Source organism: Erinaceus europaeus, chromosome 11 (assembly GCF_950295315.1).
Source record: "Erinaceus europaeus chromosome 11, mEriEur2.1, whole genome shotgun sequence".
In the NCBI taxonomy this organism is placed as follows: domain Eukaryota; kingdom Metazoa; phylum Chordata; class Mammalia; order Eulipotyphla; family Erinaceidae; genus Erinaceus; species Erinaceus europaeus.
In genome coordinates this window covers 57476117-57497489 of record NC_080172.1, presented here as the reverse complement: position 1 = coordinate 57497489, position 21373 = coordinate 57476117, and the positions used below count along the sequence as shown (strand labels likewise).

Genomic DNA, 21373 nt, shown 5'->3' with positions numbered 1-21373 from the left:
GAAAGGATTGATCACCACTAAATTAGAGCTAAAATAAATACTAGAAGATAGGAACAGAGAAAAAGGCAGAAGGAAATAAAAACGAAAGGGACTCATATAAATTAAAATGTAGAATGACCTCACCCAAAGAGGAAGTCGAACAAAGCTAGGAAAATAAGCAAAGTTCAGTTAATACTATGGATTCAGCAGAACTGAGGTTAATGAAGGGTAATTAATCGGAAGGGAGTTGTGGGGGAGATGATGGACCAATTGACTTTCGTGAAGGAATCTCGGTGCTTTGGAAGCAGTACTGGTAGGATTATGCATTTTGAGGAAGTGAGAAATTTTACTACAAAACACCTTTATAGTCTTGTAAACCAAAGTTACCTAAGAAACAAATAAAACTGATATAAGTTTAGCAAATCCCAATTAAAACTATGCAATAAAAATCTAACACCAGAGGAATAAACAGAGTACACCACAGAGATATGTCACTAGATATGACTAGATTTTAGTCATATAAAATTGAATAAGATACAATTTCCCTTAAAGACTTATTTGCAGGAGTCGGGCGATAGCGCAGCAGGTTAAGCGCACATGGCGTAAAGCGCAAGGACCGGGGTAAGGGTCAGGGTTTAAGCCCCGACTCCACACCTGCAGGGGAGTCGCTTCACAGGTGGTGAAGCAGGTCTGTAGGTGTCTTTCTCTCCCATTCTTTGTCTTCCCCTCCTCTCTGCAGTTTTCTCTGTCCTATCCAACAACGACGACATCAATAACAATAACAGCAACAACAATAAAACAACAAGGGCATCAAAAGGGAATAAATATTTAAAAAAGACTTAGAGAGACTGTCCATTAATTATAGATTTAATTATTTTTTAGAGTTTATTTAAAAGACTTCTTCCAGTTATACCACACATTCTCTCCATCTCAAAATAATATTCAATGTGTGAGGACTTGGTGTTATTTGTCTTTCATCAGATTACCTTGAGAGAACCTTCTAAAATGAAAGGGATCTTTTCCTTCTCTTTCTCTTTTTCTGGATCTGCTGTTAGCTCCGTTTTGCTGAAAACCTTGTTACCTATAACCAGAGAAAATTAAGTTTCTTTATATAACATTTATTTATTTATTATTACTAGAGCACTGCTAACTCTAGTTTATGGTGAAGTGGGGGATTGAACCTGGGACTCTGGAGCCTCAGGAATGAGAGTCTCTTTACATAACCATTATACTATCTACCCCCACCTGAAAATTAAGCTTCTCAGTCATTCCCAGAAGTGATTTCCTCACAGGACAAAATGTTTGGGTTCTTGGGGATTTTAAAAGCTATCAAGTTCAAGTTCATTCATTTATCTCTGAATTCTTTTATTTACATATATCTTCAGGGATGAGTAATTGGCTATTTGTGGAGACAAGATAGTATATTCCGTTCTGAGTGTGCAGAGACTTTGAAGCTTCTACTGAAAGCACTTTATTTCCCACCCCCCTCCAGGGTTATCACTTGGGTTCCATGCTAGCACTATGAATCCACTATTCCTAGTGGCCAAGTTTTTCCCCCCATTTTTTTCTATTAGCCAGGACAGAGAGAAATTGAGAGGGGAGTGGGAGATAGAGTAGGAGAGAGAAAGACACCTGCAGATCTGCTTCCTCACTTGTGAATCAAACCCTTGCAAATGGGGAACCACGGCTGGAACGTGGATCCTTGTGATTCATACTGTGTGCTAACTTAGCCTACTGTGTCACCGCCTGCCCCCCCATGAAAGCACTTTTCATCATTGCTTTAGCTCAATCCTACTTTAACGTCTTAAGATTATACAAATCAAATCTATTTTTTATCCATAATGAAGTCATCCTTTGATTATTGCAGCTATTCTATTTTGAAGATTTGCATTTTCCTTCACTTGAGAGGATTCAAGTTAAATTTTATGCAAACCAAGAATATTTTAATACCAAACCCATTATTTTGTGGATTTCTATTGGTAATTAGTTATTAATCTTTGGTGCTGCTTAGAAGCAGATAAAGAAAAGACAGTCACCAGGTTCCAGATGCCATCAGGATGCCAGCCAGTCTTCCCTGGACTGAAGACCCCACCAATGTGTCCTGGAGCTCTGCTTCCCCAGAGACCCACCCTAATAGGGAAAGAGAGAGGCAGACTGGGAGTATGGACCGACCAGTCAATGCCTGCCCATGTTCAGCGGGGAAGCAATTATAGAAGCCAGACCTTCCACCTTCTGCAACCCACAATGACCCTGGGTCCATGCTCCCAGAGGGATAGAGAATGGGAAAGCTATCAGGGGAGGTGGTGGGATATGGAGATTGGGTGGTGGGAATTGTGTGGAGTTGTACCCCTCCTACCCTATGGTTTTATTAATTTATCCTTTCTTAAATAAAAAAAAGAAAAGAGAGTCGTTGTGAAATTTTTCTTGCTATACATGTTTGGTGCTAGATATACTTGTGAGCAAGCAGCCCTGAATCTCCCTCTCTCTTTCATTTTTATTGTTCCATCTATTGTTCTTGATGCACCCTTCTGAGGAGGAAGGCCAAACTGATGATGAGTAGATTATATACAATCATTTTGGTGTATGATGAATAGTTCTTCGTTGACATACTTCATTTTGTTTTAAAATTAAGTTAAGCACAAATTCCTGTGATAATTTATAGATCGTGCAAAACTCTTGTAAATCCTATACCTTTCTTTCTCTTTCTTGTTTCTTTCTCTCTCTTTTTTCAGTGTTGAAACCTCATGCATCCATGATCTACCTTTCATAAACTAACTTTTTTCATTCAGAGACATAGAGAGAAGGAGAGACATGACAGCCACTGAGCTTCCCCTAAAAACCTATCACTTCCATGTGGAGCTAGGACTTGACCTTGGCCATGCGCATGGCAAGGCACTTACCCAACTTAGTGAGTTCTCTTTCCAGTCCTATACCTTTGCACATTTATGAGAAGTCACCCTCAATTTATTTATAAGAAATGTTATAAACCTTAAGTTTATACCCTTTGTGCATATACACAAACCACCAAATATCCTTATTTTCCAGATGAATTATATCATTGCTTCACTTTATCAAATAAGCTTCCTTTATCACTGTTTTCTCCCTTCCCCAGATAATATCAAAACTACAGAAATTAACACAACACAAAACATACATGTAGACCCAACACCCGGTGAAGTCTTTGCCACAGGCATCCAAGAATTCCTTTGTTTCCCATTTATTTTTAGATTCCTACCACCAGTTCATCTCTGGACTTTTCTGTTTACTCTACTACAGAAGGTCTTGCTTTAGCTTCACTTCTGGAATCTATAATTATTCCAAATGCAGACAGTCTCTGATTTTACCACACTTATTGTCAACATATATTAAATATCTGAGCTTATCAATCTCAGAAAATAAAGGCATCTGGCATTTCTATAATATCATATTGGATCCTTAATAGAGAAAATCTTCCAGATCTGTTAGGAACAGGGGTTAATATTTTGATAAATATTTATTATTCTACTCAGGTAATGTACAAATTTACCCTAAATGGAACATAACTATTCTATAGTTTTAGAGAAAGTATAGAATCAAAGCACTTTAAGAACAGTTCATTCTAGTCTTGAAATAGTCAACAGTCTTTGGTAAAATCAAGAAATCAGACGGGTTGGATGGTGGCACACCTGGTTGAGTGCACATGTCACGATGTGCATGGACCTGGGTTCAAGCCCCCTGCTCCCACCTGCAGGGGAAAAGCTTTGTGAGTGGTGAAGCAGGGCTGCAGGTGTCTCTCTGTCTCTCTCCCTCTCTACTTTCCCCTATTCTCTCAATTTCTGGCTGTCTCTATCCAATAAATAAAGATAATAATAAAAAAGCTTTACAAATTAAGAAATCAGATCACATATTTGGATTTCATGTTACTTACTTTTAGATTTTTTAACAGAAAAAATTTTGCTAGTAGAAATTTTGGCATTTGTAGACAATTTCAAATCAAGCTCAGTCTTGGTCTTTCTGAGCTCCTCAGTCATTTTTATTTCCTGATACATAGCTTCTTCTTTTGTGATCCAGTCTTGAATGGTGTTTGCAATAAGTTCTAAATAATTCCTAAAAAAATAAAAAGAGGCAAAGAAGAAAGATGGTAGTTGGGAGCTACTACTTAAAGTCAGTAAAATTCAATTAAATGTACTGGATATGCAAATGAACTTAAAATGAACTAATATTAAATTTTCTATGTAACACATAAACTCAGATATGCATTAGATGTACTTTATACAGCATAGTCAAATGCAAATATCTAGTGAACAATATGAAAATCAAAAGCTCAATTTCATGCACAATGAAAGAAATATAAATTTTAACATGTCACATTATCACCCAGGTCAAGGATTTAAAAGTTAGTACCAAGAGTTGGTGATTGTTTGAAGAAATAGTCACTCTCTGTCTGCTGGAGAGTAATTTCACAGGATAGTAGAAATGATCTCCATTGTCCCCTATCTTACTGATTCACTGGCTCAACTGATACATTCAGTCTTGCTGTAAAATATAAAGACTATCTGTGAATACCAACATTCTAAGTACTCTAACTATAACTGCTGTGCATTCATGCTTCTATTAGCAAGTGGTCGTTGACCAGGAGTCAATTCTATTGTTTTCAAGTCTAGTCATTCTATTTATTATTATTGTTGTTGTTGCTATTGTTCTATTACTATTATTTTTAATTAAATGGTATGTACACTCAACATACAATTGTCCTAAGAAAGCTGTTTCTGAGGAAGTAAGATTGATATTACATTTTAGAGTAAGCTTAGTTATTGTCAGACTAAATTAGAAGCTTTATGTTTTGAAATAAAATATAGCTAAATGGAGTCCACACTCAAGTTGCTTCATAATTTTCTTTAGTACTGGACCCCTTTTAAAGAAAGAAATGGAAAAATATAGAATATGAAGCTTGTATACTCACTATCTTTGTTTAGAAATTTAAAAGACATATCTTACTCTATGTATCCACAAATAAACTCCTGAATTTCCTATCCAAACCCCCTGCCCCTCAAACCCTTATGGAATCCTATCCAGTGATTATTCTAGACTTCATTTGTCTATACTTGCAGTGGTCTATACCTTCAAATACACTGAAGTTATCCTTGATTGTACTTATTTACTTATACTTCTGAATTGTCAGGATATTGAAATGATTTTTAAAAATTTCTTTATTGTGGGATACATTTTTTACAGCTAACAGTAAAATACAATAGTTTGTACATACATAATATTTCCCAGTTTTCCACATAACAATACAATCCCCACTAGGTCCTCCTCTGCCGTCATGTTTCAGGACTTGAACCCTACCCCCCTACCCCAGAGTCTTTTCCTTTGGTGCAGTACACCAACTCCAGTCCAAGTTCTGCTTAGAGTTTTACTTCTGATCTTGTGTTTCAACGTCTATGTGTGAGATCATCCCATATTCATCCTTTGGTTTCTGACTTACCTCACTTAACATGATATCTTTGAGCTCCATCCAAGATGGATTAAAGAAGGTGAATTCACCATGAACCTGAGACTTTGGAGCTTCAGTAGTAAGAGTCTATTTGCATAACCATTATGCCATCTACCCCTGTCCACATTTCTCAGTTTTCCATATAACAATTCAATGCCCCTCTAGGTCATCCTTTGCCATCATGTTCCAGGACCTGAACCCTCTCCCCTTTACCCCAGAGTCTCTTACTTTGATTCAATACAGCAGACTCAGTCCAAGTTCTGCTTTGTATTTATTGTTCAACTTAAAAAAATTTTTTTAAATTTATTTTCCCTTTTGTTGCCCTTGTTTTTTAAAAATTGTTGTAGTTATTGATGTTGTCATTGTTAGAAGGACAGAGAGAAATGGAGAGAGGAAAGGAAGACAAAGAGGGGGAGAGAAAGACACCTACATACCTGCTTCACTGCCTGTGAAGTGACTTCCCTGCAGGTGGGGAGCTGGAGGCTTGAACCGGGATCCTTAAACCAGCCTTGCGCTTTGCGCCATGTGCACTTAAACCGCTGAGCTACTGCCCGACTCCCAACTTTTTTTTTTTATTTGGATTTGTTTCATTGAGGGTGTCTTTAAAAATTTAGATGGAAAAAGAGTTCTGCTATTTTCCTCTACTTATTTCCTCTACTTATTTGATAGTTTCTGGTCTAATATCTAAGGGATGCTGAAATCCCCTACTGTTACCGTACTGCTGTTAATATATTGCTGTAGCCCTTTCAGTAGATGTTTGATGTATTTAGATGGCTTCTCATTGGATGCATAGATAATAATAATAGTTAAGTCCTCTTGATTGACTGATCCTCTGAGCATTAAGTAATGTCCATCCCTATCTTTTAAAATTTTATTTATTTTAAGGTCTATCATGTCAGGTTGAGAATAGCTGTTCCTGCCCCTTTTTGTGGTCCATTGGCTTGTATGATAGTTTTCCATTCTTTCACGTTGAGTCTGTGTTTGTCTTGTTGAGTTAGGTGGGGTTCCTGCAGGTAACATATGCTTGGGTTGTCTTTTCTGATCCAACTTCCTGCTCTGTGCCTTTTAATAGGTGAATTAGGCCACTTACATTTATTAATATTATAGAATGAAGATATTTTCATTTCATTATTTTAAAATTTTAGAGTATTCTGATATATGGCATGTTTATGGTGATGTGGTTTTTTATGGGAGACCTTTCAGAACTTCTTGCAGGGCAGGCTTGGTGATAGTTGATTCCTTCAACTGTTGCTTGTCTGAAAAGGTTTTTATGCCTCCATCTAGTTTGAATGACAGTCTAGTAGGACACAGTAGTCTTGGTTGAAAACCTTTCTCATTGACCACTATATATATCTTGTCATTCTATTCTGGCCTGCAGTGTTTGTGTGGAGAAATCTGCTGCTAATATATAGGTTTTCCTTTGTAGGTGACTGTTTTTCTCTTGCAGCCTTCAGGATCCTTTCTTTATACTTATTCCTTTTCATTCTAAATATTATGTATTTTGGTATCTCTAAATTGGGATTAACTCTGTTTGGGGCCTTCTGAGCCTCAAATCTTTATGTCTTTTATGTTGTCTAGTGTAGGGAAATTGTCAGCTATTATGTCCTGTAGAATGCTTTCTTTTTCTTTTCTTTTTTTTTTCTTGCCTCCAGGGTTATTGCTGGGGCTTGGTGCCTACACTACAAATTCACTGCTCCTGGGAACTTATTTTTCCCTTTTGTTGCCCTTGTTGTTTATTGTTGTTGTCATTGTTTTCCAATAGAACAGAGAGAATTCGAGAGTGGAAGGGAAGACAGAGATGGGGAGAGAAAGATAGACACCTGTAGACCTGCTTTACCGCCTGTGAAATGACCCCCCCCCTGCAGGTGGGGAGCCAGTGGCTTGAACTGGTATCCTTATGCCGGTCCTTGTGCTTTGCACCAAGTGCATTTAACCTGCTGTGCTACTGCCCAGCTTCCTTGTAAAATGATTTCTCCCCCTCCTTCTCTTTCTTCCTCTGGCAAGCCCATAATGCATATGTTCCTTATTTTGAAGTCATTCCACATGTCTCTGCTATTGTTTTCAGTATCTCTTAATCTCTTTTTGAGATCTGTTACTTCTTTCTTAGTTTTCTCTAATTCACCCTCAATCTTGCTAATTCTGTTTTCTGCTTCACTTATTCTATTCTCTTTTCCCTCTGTTGTTTTCTGTAGCTCAGCTATTTTGCTATCCTTTTTCACTATTGTATTAGCTTGTTTAGCTAGTTGTGTTCTTAGCTCCATCTATTTCAGCTTTCAGCTCTCCAATTACCACCAGATAGTGTTTTCTTTTGGCATCTCATTTGCTGTTTTCCCCATTTCTTCTTCTTTTTTTATTAATATATTTCTTTATTGGGAGATTAATGGTACAGTAAACAGTAAAATACAATAGTTTGTACATGCAAATCATTTCCACATAACAATATAACCCCCACTAGGTCCTCATCTGCCATCATGTTCCAGGATCTGAACCCTCCCCCACAGTTTTCCCATTTATGATGTTACTATTTTAAAACTCTTTCCTCACTCCTATGACTAACACCCCAATTAATGTTTGGATCTTGTCCTGAAAATCCTTTGTGGGGGTTATCTGGACTTGTGTCCTGGTTTATTTCCCCAATGTTTCTTCTTGGTTTAACCATTGTATATGGTATGTTATGAGGTCCCTGTGTCAGTACTATTCATCTACTAATCACACCTGCCTAGATTGACTTGTGTCTGATGGCCAGCAGGTGGTGCTATTGTGATCTCTAGGTTTCTCTTGTTTGTATGATCTGCAGGTGGTATGGGGTAGGTGGGAGGTGGTTGCTTTGGGCTGTCTTGTGGTAACAAATGCTCTGTTTTATGTTGTGTCCTTACATTAATTTCAGAAGGCTAAATACCCCCTTGAGATTGAGAGGTTGTAAACCCCTTTCTCTTTTCTTCCAGCACAAGAAAGAACAAACTTTCTTGTGTTTAAACCAAAATGCTGCAGCTCTGCGGGTGCCACCCAGAGGTATGATTTAACTTTGCTGTTCCTTAGCCCACGGCCCCTTTTTCTCCAACCGCATTTGAGCTCTCAACTGAGGCTACAGAACTTTCAGCTGTGAATTATGACTTCAGTTGGGTTTCCTGTTGTATTTATTTGATGTTTTCAGAGGAGAGATGATTCCATCCCTGTTATTCTATGGCCATGCCTCCATGAAGTCTTAAAATGATTTTTAAAAACAATTAAACCCCATGTCCAGTGGAGAAGCAATTACAGAAGCCAGGCCTTCCACCTTGTGCACCCCATAAAGATCTTCTGTTCATGCTCCCAGGGGGTTAAACAATAGGGAACCTTCCAGTGGAGGGGATGAGATATGCAAGTCTGGTGGTGGGAATTGTATGAAATTATACCCCTCTTATCCCACAATCTTGTCAATCATTATTAAATCACTAATAAAAATAATTTAAAAATTTTAGGTGGGTGGGGAGAATACAGGTCCATGAAGGATGATAAATGACATAGTGGGGGTTGTATTGTTAAATGGGAAACTGGGGAATGTTATGCATGTACAAACTACTGTATTTACTGTTGAATGTAAAACATTAATTCCCCAATAAAGAAATAAATTTAAAAAAAGTTTAACATTTCTTTCTTTATTGCTATCAATCAAAAGGTGGTATTATTCTCCCCTCCCTTCTCCTTCCTCTTCACCTTCCATTCCTTTCCCCTTCCCTCTCCTTCCTGTCCCTTTCTCTTCCCTACCTTACCCTTCCCATCCCCCTGTCCTTCCCTTCCTTTCCCTTTCCCCCTTTCCCCTCCCCATCCCCTTCTTCTTCCACTTTCCTCTTCCCTTCCCTTTCTTCCTCTTTTCTTCCTTTGTTTTTTTCACCAGAGTTATTGCTGGGGCTCAGTGCCTGCACTTCAAATCTACTGCTCCTGGGAATCATTTCTTCCCTTTTTTGTTGGTTTATTTGATAGGATAGAGAGAAATTGAGAGGGGCAGTGGAGATAGTGAAGGTGAGTGACAGACAGATACCTGCAGACCGGCTTCACTGATCATGAAGCATCCCCCCTTCAGGTGGGGAGAAAGGGATTTTTTTTATTTTTTATTTATTACCACCAGGGTTATTGCTTGGACTCAGTGTCTGAATAATGACTCCAACACCCCCCATTAAAAAAATAGATACAGAGAGAAATGGATAGGGGGGATACCTGCAGCACTACTTCAATGCTAGTGAAGCTTCCCCCCTTCAGGTAAAGACTGTATATGGCCTGAGAATTTTTTTGGGTAAATCTTTGTTAAAAATATTATCTAACAGTTAAAGTGCACAAAAATGCAGTTAAAATATAATCTCTTGGTAATTTCATGTTTACTCATACTTTCTTCTGAAGATTGCTTTGAATTTTTCTGTGGGTAGTGATTTAAGTATCTACAAAGAGATTTTTTCCCTCTTTCTTTTCAATGCTTAGTGCTTCAAGGTGCTTTTTTTATTTTATTCTCCTGATTTATATCTCTATTAAATGGTGCTTAGAACTGGTAGTAGTGGTCACCTCTGTCTTGTATCTTAGTTTGCAGAACACACATTTTCCATTATGAATGCTACCCTTTCTCCTTTAGAGCTTTTTTTTTTTTTGTACCTGTGTGATTCTATAACATCAAGTTTTCTTTTCGTTTTAGTGTCAGATAGAAACAGAGAGGGTGGGAAAGAGTGAGATAACACACTACTGCTCCCCAGTTTGTGAAGTTTCCCTTGTACATGCTGTCACCATGTGGTTTGGGGGCTGAGACTTGGGTCCTTGCAGGTGGTAAAGTGTGCACATTACAGGCTGAATTATTTCCTAAGCCAACAAATGTATTTCCTGACAGTGTTAAAAGCATCCAGAAGACAATAGGATAAGTTTCTTCCTAATGGTGAGAAGATTTAGCTGTCAATAAGAGCTATATCCTGAGCAAAATTATCTTTCATGAACAAGGTTAAAATGCAACTATGTTTAACAAAGACCCCCACTCTAAAAACTTTTAAAGCCTTTACTTTAGGATGAAGGTAATAGAACAGGAGGCAAAAGCTAATTTACACCAACACGGGGTGTGAAAACAAATAGTAACAGGGGTGGGTAGTAGCACACCTGGTTGAGAGTACACATTACAGTGTGCAAGAACCTGGGGTTCAAGCTCCTGGTTCCCAGCTTCAGGGAAGAAGTTTCACAAGTGGTGAGGCAGTGCTGAAGCTGTCTCTTTTCCTCTCTTCCTCTTTATTTTCCTTTCCCCTTTGATTTCTCTCTGCCTCTATCCAATAAATAAATAAAAATTTAAAAAGGAAAATAAAACAATCATTAAAAAAGAAAACAAATAATAGTAAAACCACATAATCTGTGTAAGTAAAAACATCAAGATATTGAATATTAGATACGAATTAATCAATAAAATTTTAAGATGGCAACAAAATGAGTAAGGGGCTGGGAAGAGAAAATGTCACTGAATCATTAAGATTTTTGCAGTGTCATGGCACTGAGTTCCCCACTTTGAGTCTTCCCACTGCAAGTGGTAGGATCCCAAACCAGCAGGGAGAATGTGATGCTCTTGAATTGCTACTGGGAGTGTTTCAGAGGCAATTTTACTACAGTCTAAATCAATCAAGTGAAATTTAATAGCATCATTGCAAGAAGCAACATTTTCAGGATTATGCCTTCTTCAGTGGGATAGTTTCAATGTTTCTCCCAGAGCTTGGTGAATAGCAGACTTGAGTAGAATTGCAGGTTGGATAGAACCTATGTACTGCACAAAGGATTTCAATGAAGTCAACTACTTAGCTTAAGGTAAGAAACAAAAACCCAGGTAATGAGCTAAGTGACCTAAGAAAACTATCTAAGATGGTTACCTGAATCCAACATTGGAGTGAAGAGCAACATTCCAGTATTCGCAGTGCTGGCGTTGCATATTCATTGGATTATGAAAGACCAATAGTAAAGAATTGTCTTGAGTATGGTAATAAGAATCAACACACCGATATTGCTGATTGGCTTCTTGAAGAACCTGAAAAATCAAAGCACCCTTGCACCTCTTCTTACCAAGGGAAAATGCTTCTGCTATTACACTTCTCTCTTCTGCCCCTCATCTGCATGCTGTCACTCCAGATAAAAGCATAAATAGCAAGCATTTTGTGGAGCATTTCCACAAATGCAAGGCTCCAGGCTTAGAGACATTTTATTCAGTTTTTTTTTCAGTCAAGCCCAGGTGATAATCATGAAGTCAAGTAGTTTTTACATTTCCTATGTCTTCATATAGATCATCTTAATTCATTCTCATTTAAAACCCCAGATAGATAGGTATGATTAATTTTGTATTTCAATATATTAAAATCCTCATTTTGGGGGGGGGCCTCAAGGAGAGTAGACCTCTCTATTCAAAGGCACAGGGCTTGCAAGTTCTGGTACCAGGACTCATACCTGTCTTTCTGCTCTAAATTTCAATATGTTATAATACAGAGAGCTCTCCATCACATCATGCTGCATTACAGAGAAATCAGGTTGTGTTTCGGATTCTTGTTATTTCTACTTGGCTTCAAAAGCTGGCCTTTCTAAAACCTTTTACCCTCAACATGCATTGTAGTCACAGTCACCAGTAGAGGTCACCGGTAGAGGGATACATTGTCCTATTTCCTTGTCATTGTTAATCAGCACTAGAAAATATGTCTTTAGGAAAACAAATTAGATAGCTGTGGGGTTTTATTTTGTTTCCACTTTCAGTATCAAGCTGCTCTAAGTAGTTTTTAGTTCTCTGCTGACTGAATTATCTACAGACACAGAATTATATGTTATGTTAGGAAAGGCTCTCTTTTCTCTCTCTAATTTACTTTTGCTTTTCAATTTTACACTGGTAGCATAACCTTAACATTATGAATAAATAATGCACTTACATCTTCAATCTAGTGCCATATATGAGTGCCTTTATGGAGTGGCATTAAAATTTTTACACCTGACTGGGAGTATGGACCGACCAGTCAACGCCCATGTTCAGCGAGGAAGCAATTACAGAAGCCAGACCTTCTACCTTCTGCAACCCTCAATGACCCTGGGTCCATGCTCCCAGAGAGATAAGAGAATGGGAAAGCTATCAGGGGTGGGGGTGGGTTATGGAGATTGGGTGGCGGGAATTGTGTGGAGTTGTACCCCTCCTACCCTATGGTTTTGTTAATTAATCCTTTCTTTAATAAAAAAAAAATAAAATAAATATTTTTAATATTTATTTATTTATTCCCTTTTTGTTGTCCTTGTTGTTTTATTGTTTTAAAAAAATTTTACACCTGTCTCCTACGAGCCAATAAAAGAAATATATATGTAGTGAATTGCTTTTGCATTTAAAATTTGATATATGGCAAACTATTATTCTGGAGAGAGAGAGATCCAAAGGATTTGCATATGCATTGCTGGTGATAAATCTGGGGCCTCACTTGGGGAAATCATGTTTTCTACCCCACTGAGCCACCCCCTTCCCTGAAAAACTTGTTTATTTCTGATGAATATATACTCTTCCTTCTATGCAAGCTCTGCAGTCTTTGTGTTTTGTATCTACTTTGGCTTCCAGCACATACAGCATACAGTTTCTCAAACTTCTCAGTAGATGGTGAATGCATTTTCATTTATCTTCTTCTCTTTTGTATGAATTAGCCTTTACATTTTACTAATATTGTTGAGTTCACTAATGAATTATTCATTATTTATTTCTTTAAAGTGAATGCCTATTATGTTCCAGACACTGTGTGTGTCCTTGAGAGAATCTAGAGGAACAAAATCAGTGATTTTTTTTCTCTAGTACCTCCATTTTCTCATAGTTATGTAAGAGTAAAGAAAGACATGTATAAGGACATGAAATTAATGGAACATCTGGTGTGTAGATAATTGATTAGAGTGAATGCAGGCTGATGTTAGGAGGATATTGCCATGGAATGTGAGGCAGTTGGATTACAATAGCAGCACTATGGGGCAGGACTGTGATGTCTCTCTTCTCTCTTACCAGATAGAAAAATAAGAGTCTGTTGGGAGTAGTGGAGATGTGGTGGCACAAAGCCCCAGGGAAAAATCCTGGTATAAAAAGTTAGCAACAGTTAAGATGGTGAAGAATTTGAAGATCCATTTTGCAGTTGTAGTTTTAAAGACTTGGAAATGTGTTAAGCAGTGAGAGAAAAGAAAAGACTGAAAGAAGGGGATGACTTTCAGTCTTTTGGTATGAATGACATTTTCTAGATGGATGAAGGGAGAAATATAATATCTTCACAGAAATGAGAGAAGATATTCACTAGGGAATGAATGTAAAGAGGATGATATCAAAAGGTAATGTGAAATTATATTGTCACTTCAGGAAATTAAAATGATAGAAGATATAAAAACTTCAATAGAACTGGTTGAAAGCTGAGCCACATTTTTTTAAAGGACAAAAGGAAAAAAAATTAGAAAGTAGGTCTAAAAGGTATGTCTGAAATTCAGCCCCAGGTATCTAATACCAGAATAACAGGAGTTCCAGAAGGAACGACTAGACAAAATAGAGAAGAGATTATCAAACACATGGTGTTGAAAAACTTTCCAGAATATACAAGCAAGTTTTGGGGTTATAGTAGACTCAGCACAGAAGCTCATCAAGGTGCATCAATAGGAATAGGAGAGCAGTGGAACTTAGGGAGGATAGTGCATGTTTCCTGAGAGAAGAAAAATACAGAGTGCAACAGCTTTTCAGAAATCAGATTTTTTTTTCAATAGTAATAAAGAAAGCGGTAAGACTTTTGAGGTGCCTTTAAACATTTTGAGGGCGAGCACCAGGCAGTGGTGCACCTGGCTGAGCACACACATTACCATGCACAAGGGTCCGGGTTTGAGCCCCCACTTCTTATGTCTAAGGGGAACACTTCATGAGTAGTGAAGACCTTCTGAAGGTGTCTCTATCTCCCTTTATATTTTTCTCTTCTCTCTCTAAATTTTTTGCTGTGCTATCAAATAAAATAGAAAGAAAGAAAGAAAAAACATTGGGGGTAGTGGATTGATAGTGGCAGCACTGAGCCCCAGTGACAATCCTGGTGGTAATTAAAAAAAATTGGAGGGAAAATTATTTTTATCTTAAAATTTTATGTGAAATTAGATTGAGGGAGTCCGAGGTGGTGCACCTGGTTCAGCGCACATAGTGCCAAGCGCAAGGGCCAGCGCAAGAATCTGGGTTTCAGCTCCCAACTCCCCTCCTGCAGGGGAGACCCTTCACAAAGCAGCAAGGCAACTCTGCAGGTATCTTTTTCTCCCTCTCTCTCTGTGCCCTCCTCTTTCAATTTCTCTCTTTCCTATCCAATAAAATGGAAAAAAAATGGCCACCAGGAGCAGTGGATTCATAGTGCAGGCAATGAGCCCCAGCAATAACCCTGGAGGCAAAAAATAAAAATTAAAAAAATCAGTAAAATAAAATCAAATCAGACTAATGTCAAACATAAAGATAAAATAACATTATTCATGACAAACAATAATCAAAAACAAATGCCCACTGGCAGGTGATTAAACCAAGACGATGTGACTTAAGTATATATGGAATACTATTAAGCTATAAATTAGATGAAATCCTGCCATTCACAACAACGTGGATGGATTTGGAGGGGGTATTGTGCTAAAAGAATGTTGCCAGAAGTAAGGAAAACATCATATGAGTTCATACATATTTTGAGGACCAAGAAGTAAAATGAACAAATGAAACAAAACAAAAATATAAGTACTGTAAGGACAGAATAATAGTTCTGGAAGGAAGAAGGTAGAAGGGATGTGGAGTAGGTAGGGCAAAAGAGGTGAGTCGGTGAAAATGGGAAACCAGACTTTTGGTGTGAACATCATGGAGTATATTCAGATGCTGATTTATAAAGCCGCCCATCTAAGGCCTATACAAGGTTATAAACGCATGGTACTTCCAAGGAAGATTTATTTATTTATATTTATTGTTATAATTTTTAGCAGAGCACTGCTCAGCTCTCACTTTAGTGTGGAGAATTAAATTTGAGACTTCAAGTCTTGGACATGAAAGCCTTTTTGAATAATCATTATTCTATCTCCCTTATCCTCAAAGAAGTTTTTTTAATGTAAATTAAAAATGAAGATGTTTTCAAACAAAGAATACCTTAACCATTTTATTGATCATATATTTTTGTTCAGCAAGCTACTGAAAGAGATGATCCCCTACAAAAAGAGAATAATCTATCTAGGAGGGAAGATTTAGGAAACTAAATCTAACTAGAAGAGAAGTAGAGATGTGATCAGGCTGACAGGGGAGATCCCAGGACTGCAGCTGTACAGCAGACCTCAAGGGCAAGCAGGAGTTCAGCGCATATGGGAGCAATATTGTTTAGATAATAAAAGTGATAGAGTACCTGTGAGGTTTGAATGTACTGAGAGGAGATCTACTCTGGTATTTAGGGATGTTCAATGATAAATGCACAGAAAACTCAGTGACTGAATTTTAAAAAAAGGAAAATTAACTTCATAGGAAAGAATAAACAAATAAAATGTTCAGCTGTAAATAAATTTTTTAAAAATATTTATTTATTCCCTTTTGTTGCCCTTGTTTTTTTATTGTTGTAGTTATTATTGTTGTTGTTATTGATGTAGTCGTTGTTGGATAGGACAGAGAGAAATGGAGAGAGACAGTGAGAGGGAGAGAAAGACAGACACCTGCAGACCTGCTTCACCGCCTGTGAAGCGACTCCCCTGCAGGTGGGGAGCCGGTCCTTGGGCTTTGTGCCACCTGCGCTTAACTAGCTGTGCTACCACCCGACTCCCATAAATTAACTTTTTATAGTTGAATATTGATTTATCCAAACATTATAATATAGCTACAAATGTCAAGGAATGGTGGAGAGCAATGCTGGTGGGAGTGTGAGAGTGCATATGACTGAGTTTGACCTGCTCATGCAACTGTATGTGTTTTGCTTTGGGGAGGACAAAACTGTTTGTTTAAGCAGGAGTGGATCATTGACGATGCCCCAAGCTACAATGAACTAAAGTAAGGCCTGCAAAATGACTCTTTTGTACAATGCGTCTGCTGTGTCATGCCTGCAACCCAGGCTCAAGCCTGGCTCCTACTGCACTGGAAGAAGTTTTGGTGCGGGGGTCTCTTTCTCTTTTGTTTATTGATCTCTCTGTTTCTCTGAAAAAATTCATCCCAGAGAGGTGAAGCCCCAGCAATGACAAAAATCAATCAATCAATCATAACTAAATTAAACTAAACTAAATATACATGTTATTTAGAAATAACTTAGTTAACAATAATAAATAAGCCAGGAAAGGTCCTGGAGGATTTTAGCTCTGGAAATCTAGGCTTGCAGTGGGAGGCAGCTATTTTTTTTAATTAATTTTTTTAAAGATAGATTCAGAGAGAGAGAAAGAGAGAGGAAGAGAGAGAGAGAGAGAGAACTAAAATTTCCTTCAATGTGTTAGAGGCTGCGCTCAAACTTGGGTTGTATACATGCCAAAACAGCATACTATCCAAGTGAGCTATTTCACCAGCCCCATAAAAGTAATTTAAAAAAATATCTATTTCATCTATTTATTATACACACACACACACACACACACACACACACACACACACACACACACACACACCATAGCTCTGCTTACAGTGATGCAAAGGATTGATCCTTTGACCTCCAGGCTTCGGGTGTGAAATTATGGTGCACACCCACACCTGGCCCTCATAAAATGCTTCATAGAGATTTTTCTTTTAATTTAAAAAAAAGTATGGATGTAAAGCTTCGATAATTTAAGATTCAAAATTAAAAAGACAGTATAGATTCTTTGAAACAAATTTAAAAAGAAGAAAAGGGGCTAAATTATTGATTACTCATCATTTTGAATAGTGGTAAAGAGCACAAGCTCTGGGTTAGGATTCTTGGGCTCAAATCCTGTTTGCTCACCCATGTCACCTTGCTCAGCATATCGCACAGTTCTCGGTGAATGTTAAAAGATTACAACTTCCACTGACCTGTCCGTTGTATCAGAAATCACTTTGAGAAGTAGAGAAAATTGAGTAACATTGACAGGCAAAATGGAGTGTGTGTGTGTGTGTGTGTGTGTGTGTGTGTGTGTGTGTGTATAGGGGGATGAGGTAAATTTCTAAGTTTCTAAGCTGCACATTTTGCCCCCAAAAATTATGTGCAGCAACCATGTACCTTCCTTTTTTTCTTACAAGACTTTTATAAAAGCATCCTTTTGGAAAGCAGATCTTAAACTCTTTTAGAGATTCCCTAGGCATGCCTAGCTCAGTCTGGAGAGAGAGAGAAAAAAAAGTCATGTTATTGCCAAAACAAATGGGAGTATTGATCTAAACTAGATCCGAAAGTGTGACCTACAAGTGAACTGTGGTGAATCATACCATCACTCTGTCTATCTATCTGACTGTCTCCTAGGAACTCACAGTTCATTTATACCTGAAGCAGAATTTTTGGTTTAAAATGTTCTGTGAAACTCCAGTCTGTCAGATTGCGTTGCTGTGTTCTCTTTATGTCCTCTAACTCTGCTTCCACACTCATCTTCCTGGGTTTCTAAAAAAAAAAAATTTTTTTTTTTTTTTAGGAATACAATCTTAGCTGTAAAGGGAGCCCTTTAGACTCTACCAGCTAACCAGCAAGCACTCCATCTAATTGGGGGGATCTGCATATGTATAAATCCATATGGCAACATTTTAGGAGAATTCCTGCCAGAAAGAGTATGCCTTTGACTTTTTTTTTATGGGCAACATAATCTAAATATTTTTATTGTTAGGTTATACTCTTCTGAGTCCTGTTTGCAATTAGAGGCAGGTTTTCTGAACTCACTTCAAGACAGCATTAGTTCTACAGGGCTGTATGGTCAGCAGGTGTTTGTGAGGTTGCCAAGCCACACTGTCTAGAGAGGAGCATGGAGCCTGGAAGTTTCACTTAAACTGGAGAGTGAAATTAACTCCTTTCTCTCCAGTTGCAGCTGGTCTGGGACTGTCAGAATAATCCCTCTTCTCTGCTATCAGCGCTCGCCTGCTAGCATTCCCTCCTGCCCCTCACCCCTTCTTAGAGTGTTTCTCATTCTGAGTCACGGTTTTCTCAGATCATCTTACTTGTATCTACACTTTTAGGACAATAATTCCTTACCTTTTCAAGATGATCAGCCTTTGTGACCGCTTCATCTTTGATCTCATTGCTCAGGGTCTGCTCTGTAAATCAAAGACACCAACATCCAGTTGTGTTCACTCTTTGTTCTTGCCTGGGCCAGTGCCGGGCCTTTTTATTGCCCACATGATCTATGTTTCTGTGCTGAAAAGGTAATTCCCAAAAGGCATGTTTCATGCCTCCAAAAAGGCATTTGTGTCAATAATTCTGAATCAGGGCCTACCTAGCAAAGTTATACTAAACCCTTTGAAAAGAACCCAGCTTCCTATATGATACACTCCTAAATCACATCAGATTCTCTGCCTTAAGTCTATACCACTCACTTCTAACCAAGTATCTTTACCTTTACAAGCTGCCAGAACTGACTGCTTGAACTATGTCAACTTGTTGGTATATGCCATTTGTCTTGTCATACCAGGACTGTGGCAAGACCTTTTCAAACTTCTGTGGGTGTTATCTTGTGGGTGATAGCTTAGCATCAACCTACTTTCATTTATTAAGGTAAAGTTAATAGGAACATGCAAATTTATAGAGTTTAAGAAAAGTGGCTTAAACAAACAAGGTAATGTGTAGCTGAATTCCACAGCACCATTGAATGGTGACATGGACCAGTATGAGTCATGCATACAAGCTCGCCTTGGATTGAAAATTATACTTGTGGTATTCTTGGTTATGAAACAAGCGGATGTATGAGAAGACAGGGAGCAGATTCATGCTGTTGATTTCTATGTCCATCACCAAGCTCCAGTACTTCCTAAAGTTTATAAGTTCAATAGAAAAAAAAAAGATTTTTGTTAAAAACAAAATAAATTTGAAGTGAATAAATAGACATCTTTCATGGCTCATGTTTTCAGGATTTGTAATCTATTTGTTTAATTCCTGCTTTCTAACAGGGAGAAGCATATGATACAGGTTTTCCTGCTGGCTGAAAGCATGGATTCCCTATGAAAGTCTTCACAAGTCATGGTGACTTGTGAAGGAAGAAGCAATTACCATTAATTTACATGGAAAACTTTACTGTTCCCAGATCCCCCAAATCACCCACCAAATCATACTGACTGACACACAGAAAAAGCAGGTATGATGTGATATACAGCTTCTACACAGTAGCTCTGGGGAAGGCACTTGATGGCATCACCATCCTCAGCATGTGCTCTGCAACCATTACTACAAAACCAACACTGGCTGTAATGTTCACTACTCACCTTTCCTGGTTAAAGTAAAAAAAAAATACCTTCAGTTTTCTTTATGTCAGCTTAGTAAAAACATAAATTGATTTTTTTGTATCTTAAAATCTTTTGAAAGAGTGAATTGGAGTTATAATGAATTTTAGAATAACAGAGGAGTGGTCCAAGAGATTTAATTCAAGTACTGTGTGCCAGAGTGATACTCTGGTTCTTTCTCACAAGTAAAATATCTTTTTAAAAAGAGAAAAACCAGCATTTACTTGTTTAGGTTTATCTTAAATGTAAATCCCCATTTTATTTTATTTTATTTTATTTTATTTTATTTTACTTTCCCCAAATATACCTTGATCATTCAACACATACATAGTAGGAATTCAGTATGTATGCACTGACTTATTGAGTAAGGGAAATTTACATCATATAATGAAATTGGAAATAAATACAGAGAAAGAGAGAGGGAGAGAGAGAGAAAAAGAAAGAAACCCTCCAACAAAGCCTTTTGGGATAAATATTAAATTTAAGTTATTGTGTGACAAAGAGAACTAAGTCTGAGTTTTTAGAGGTAGTCATTAATATTATGTCTTCTAGGGACAGATCAATATTTTCCCTTCTTTCTGGAACATAGCTACTTACATTGCCTAGGGCTAGTGACACTGTGAATGCTCCATTTTGATTCAGGAGGAAACTATAAAGTCAATTATTCTCAGTATTTATATAAATGTACCCACTCAAGAAAGAACTCAGGCCAACTATAACTCTAAATAGACCATGGTGTCCCATGTGTCCATGAAGCAATTGATATGAAATCTGTGGAATAAAAATGGTTCTATTTTGTGGTCTGCCAGATTTCCAGGAGATTTGATATTCCCTCCTCTGTCTAAGGATCCATAAGAATATGTCTCCAGTTCAGCAACTGTGTTTTTTAAAAAGCTGAACATCAGTTATTTTTGTCAAAAGAAAGAACATTCTAAAATGAGTCTGAGATCTTTATAGACTAGTAGAGTAAAAATCATTTTCTCCCTTCTTTCCTTCCTTCCTTCCTTCTATCTTCCTTCCTTCCTTCTTTCCTTCCTTCCTTCCTTCCTTCCTTCCTTTCTTTCTTTCTTTCTTTCTCCCTCTCTCTCTCTCTCTCTTTCTTTCTTTCTTTCTTTCTGATTTTTGCTTTCAACCACATAATCCTTTAATGCTATGATTCAGTAGGTTTTTTTTTTTTTTGACACATCTGGAAATGGATACATTCGCATCCCTTTGAAAAACAGCTTTCCTAATCTGTTTTACTTTAGAGATAACAAGATCCCTCTGCAAAACAGTTACTTTATTAAAAAAACACCCAACAAGCATAAAGGGAACATCTAAACCTATAACCTCGTGATTACTAACTCTCAGGTTTTTCATAAATATCCAATGGGCCCTGTCAAGTTTGAAAATAGTCTCAGATGAAAATCCAGTGTTTGGTTAAGAAATGTACAAATATTCAGCCCTTCATGTTCAGAACCAGAATTTTACATATATTTGATGCAAAGATGGCTATGCAGGAAATACATGAGCATTTTTTATTCTTTACTTTGTTTAAGGAGATTTAA

At 37.6% G+C, this 21373-nt stretch overlaps 1 protein-coding gene across 2 annotated transcripts in view; it reads right to left on the bottom strand.

Moving 5' to 3' along the window:
* The window catches only part of SPAG17 (sperm associated antigen 17), a 287832-nt gene that overhangs the window by 99394 nt on the left and 167065 nt on the right, over positions 1–21373 (bottom strand). For both annotated transcript variants that reach the window (XM_060201805.1, XM_060201806.1), the window contains exons 16-20: positions 18586–18647; positions 17890–18003; positions 11320–11474; positions 3887–4065; positions 966–1060 (exon numbers count right to left, since the gene is read on the bottom strand). In XM_060201805.1, the coding sequence (XP_060057788.1) occupies positions 966–1060; positions 3887–4065; positions 11320–11474; positions 17890–18003; positions 18586–18647 (605 nt within the window). The remainder of the gene's footprint in view (positions 1–965; positions 1061–3886; positions 4066–11319; positions 11475–17889; positions 18004–18585; positions 18648–21373) is intronic.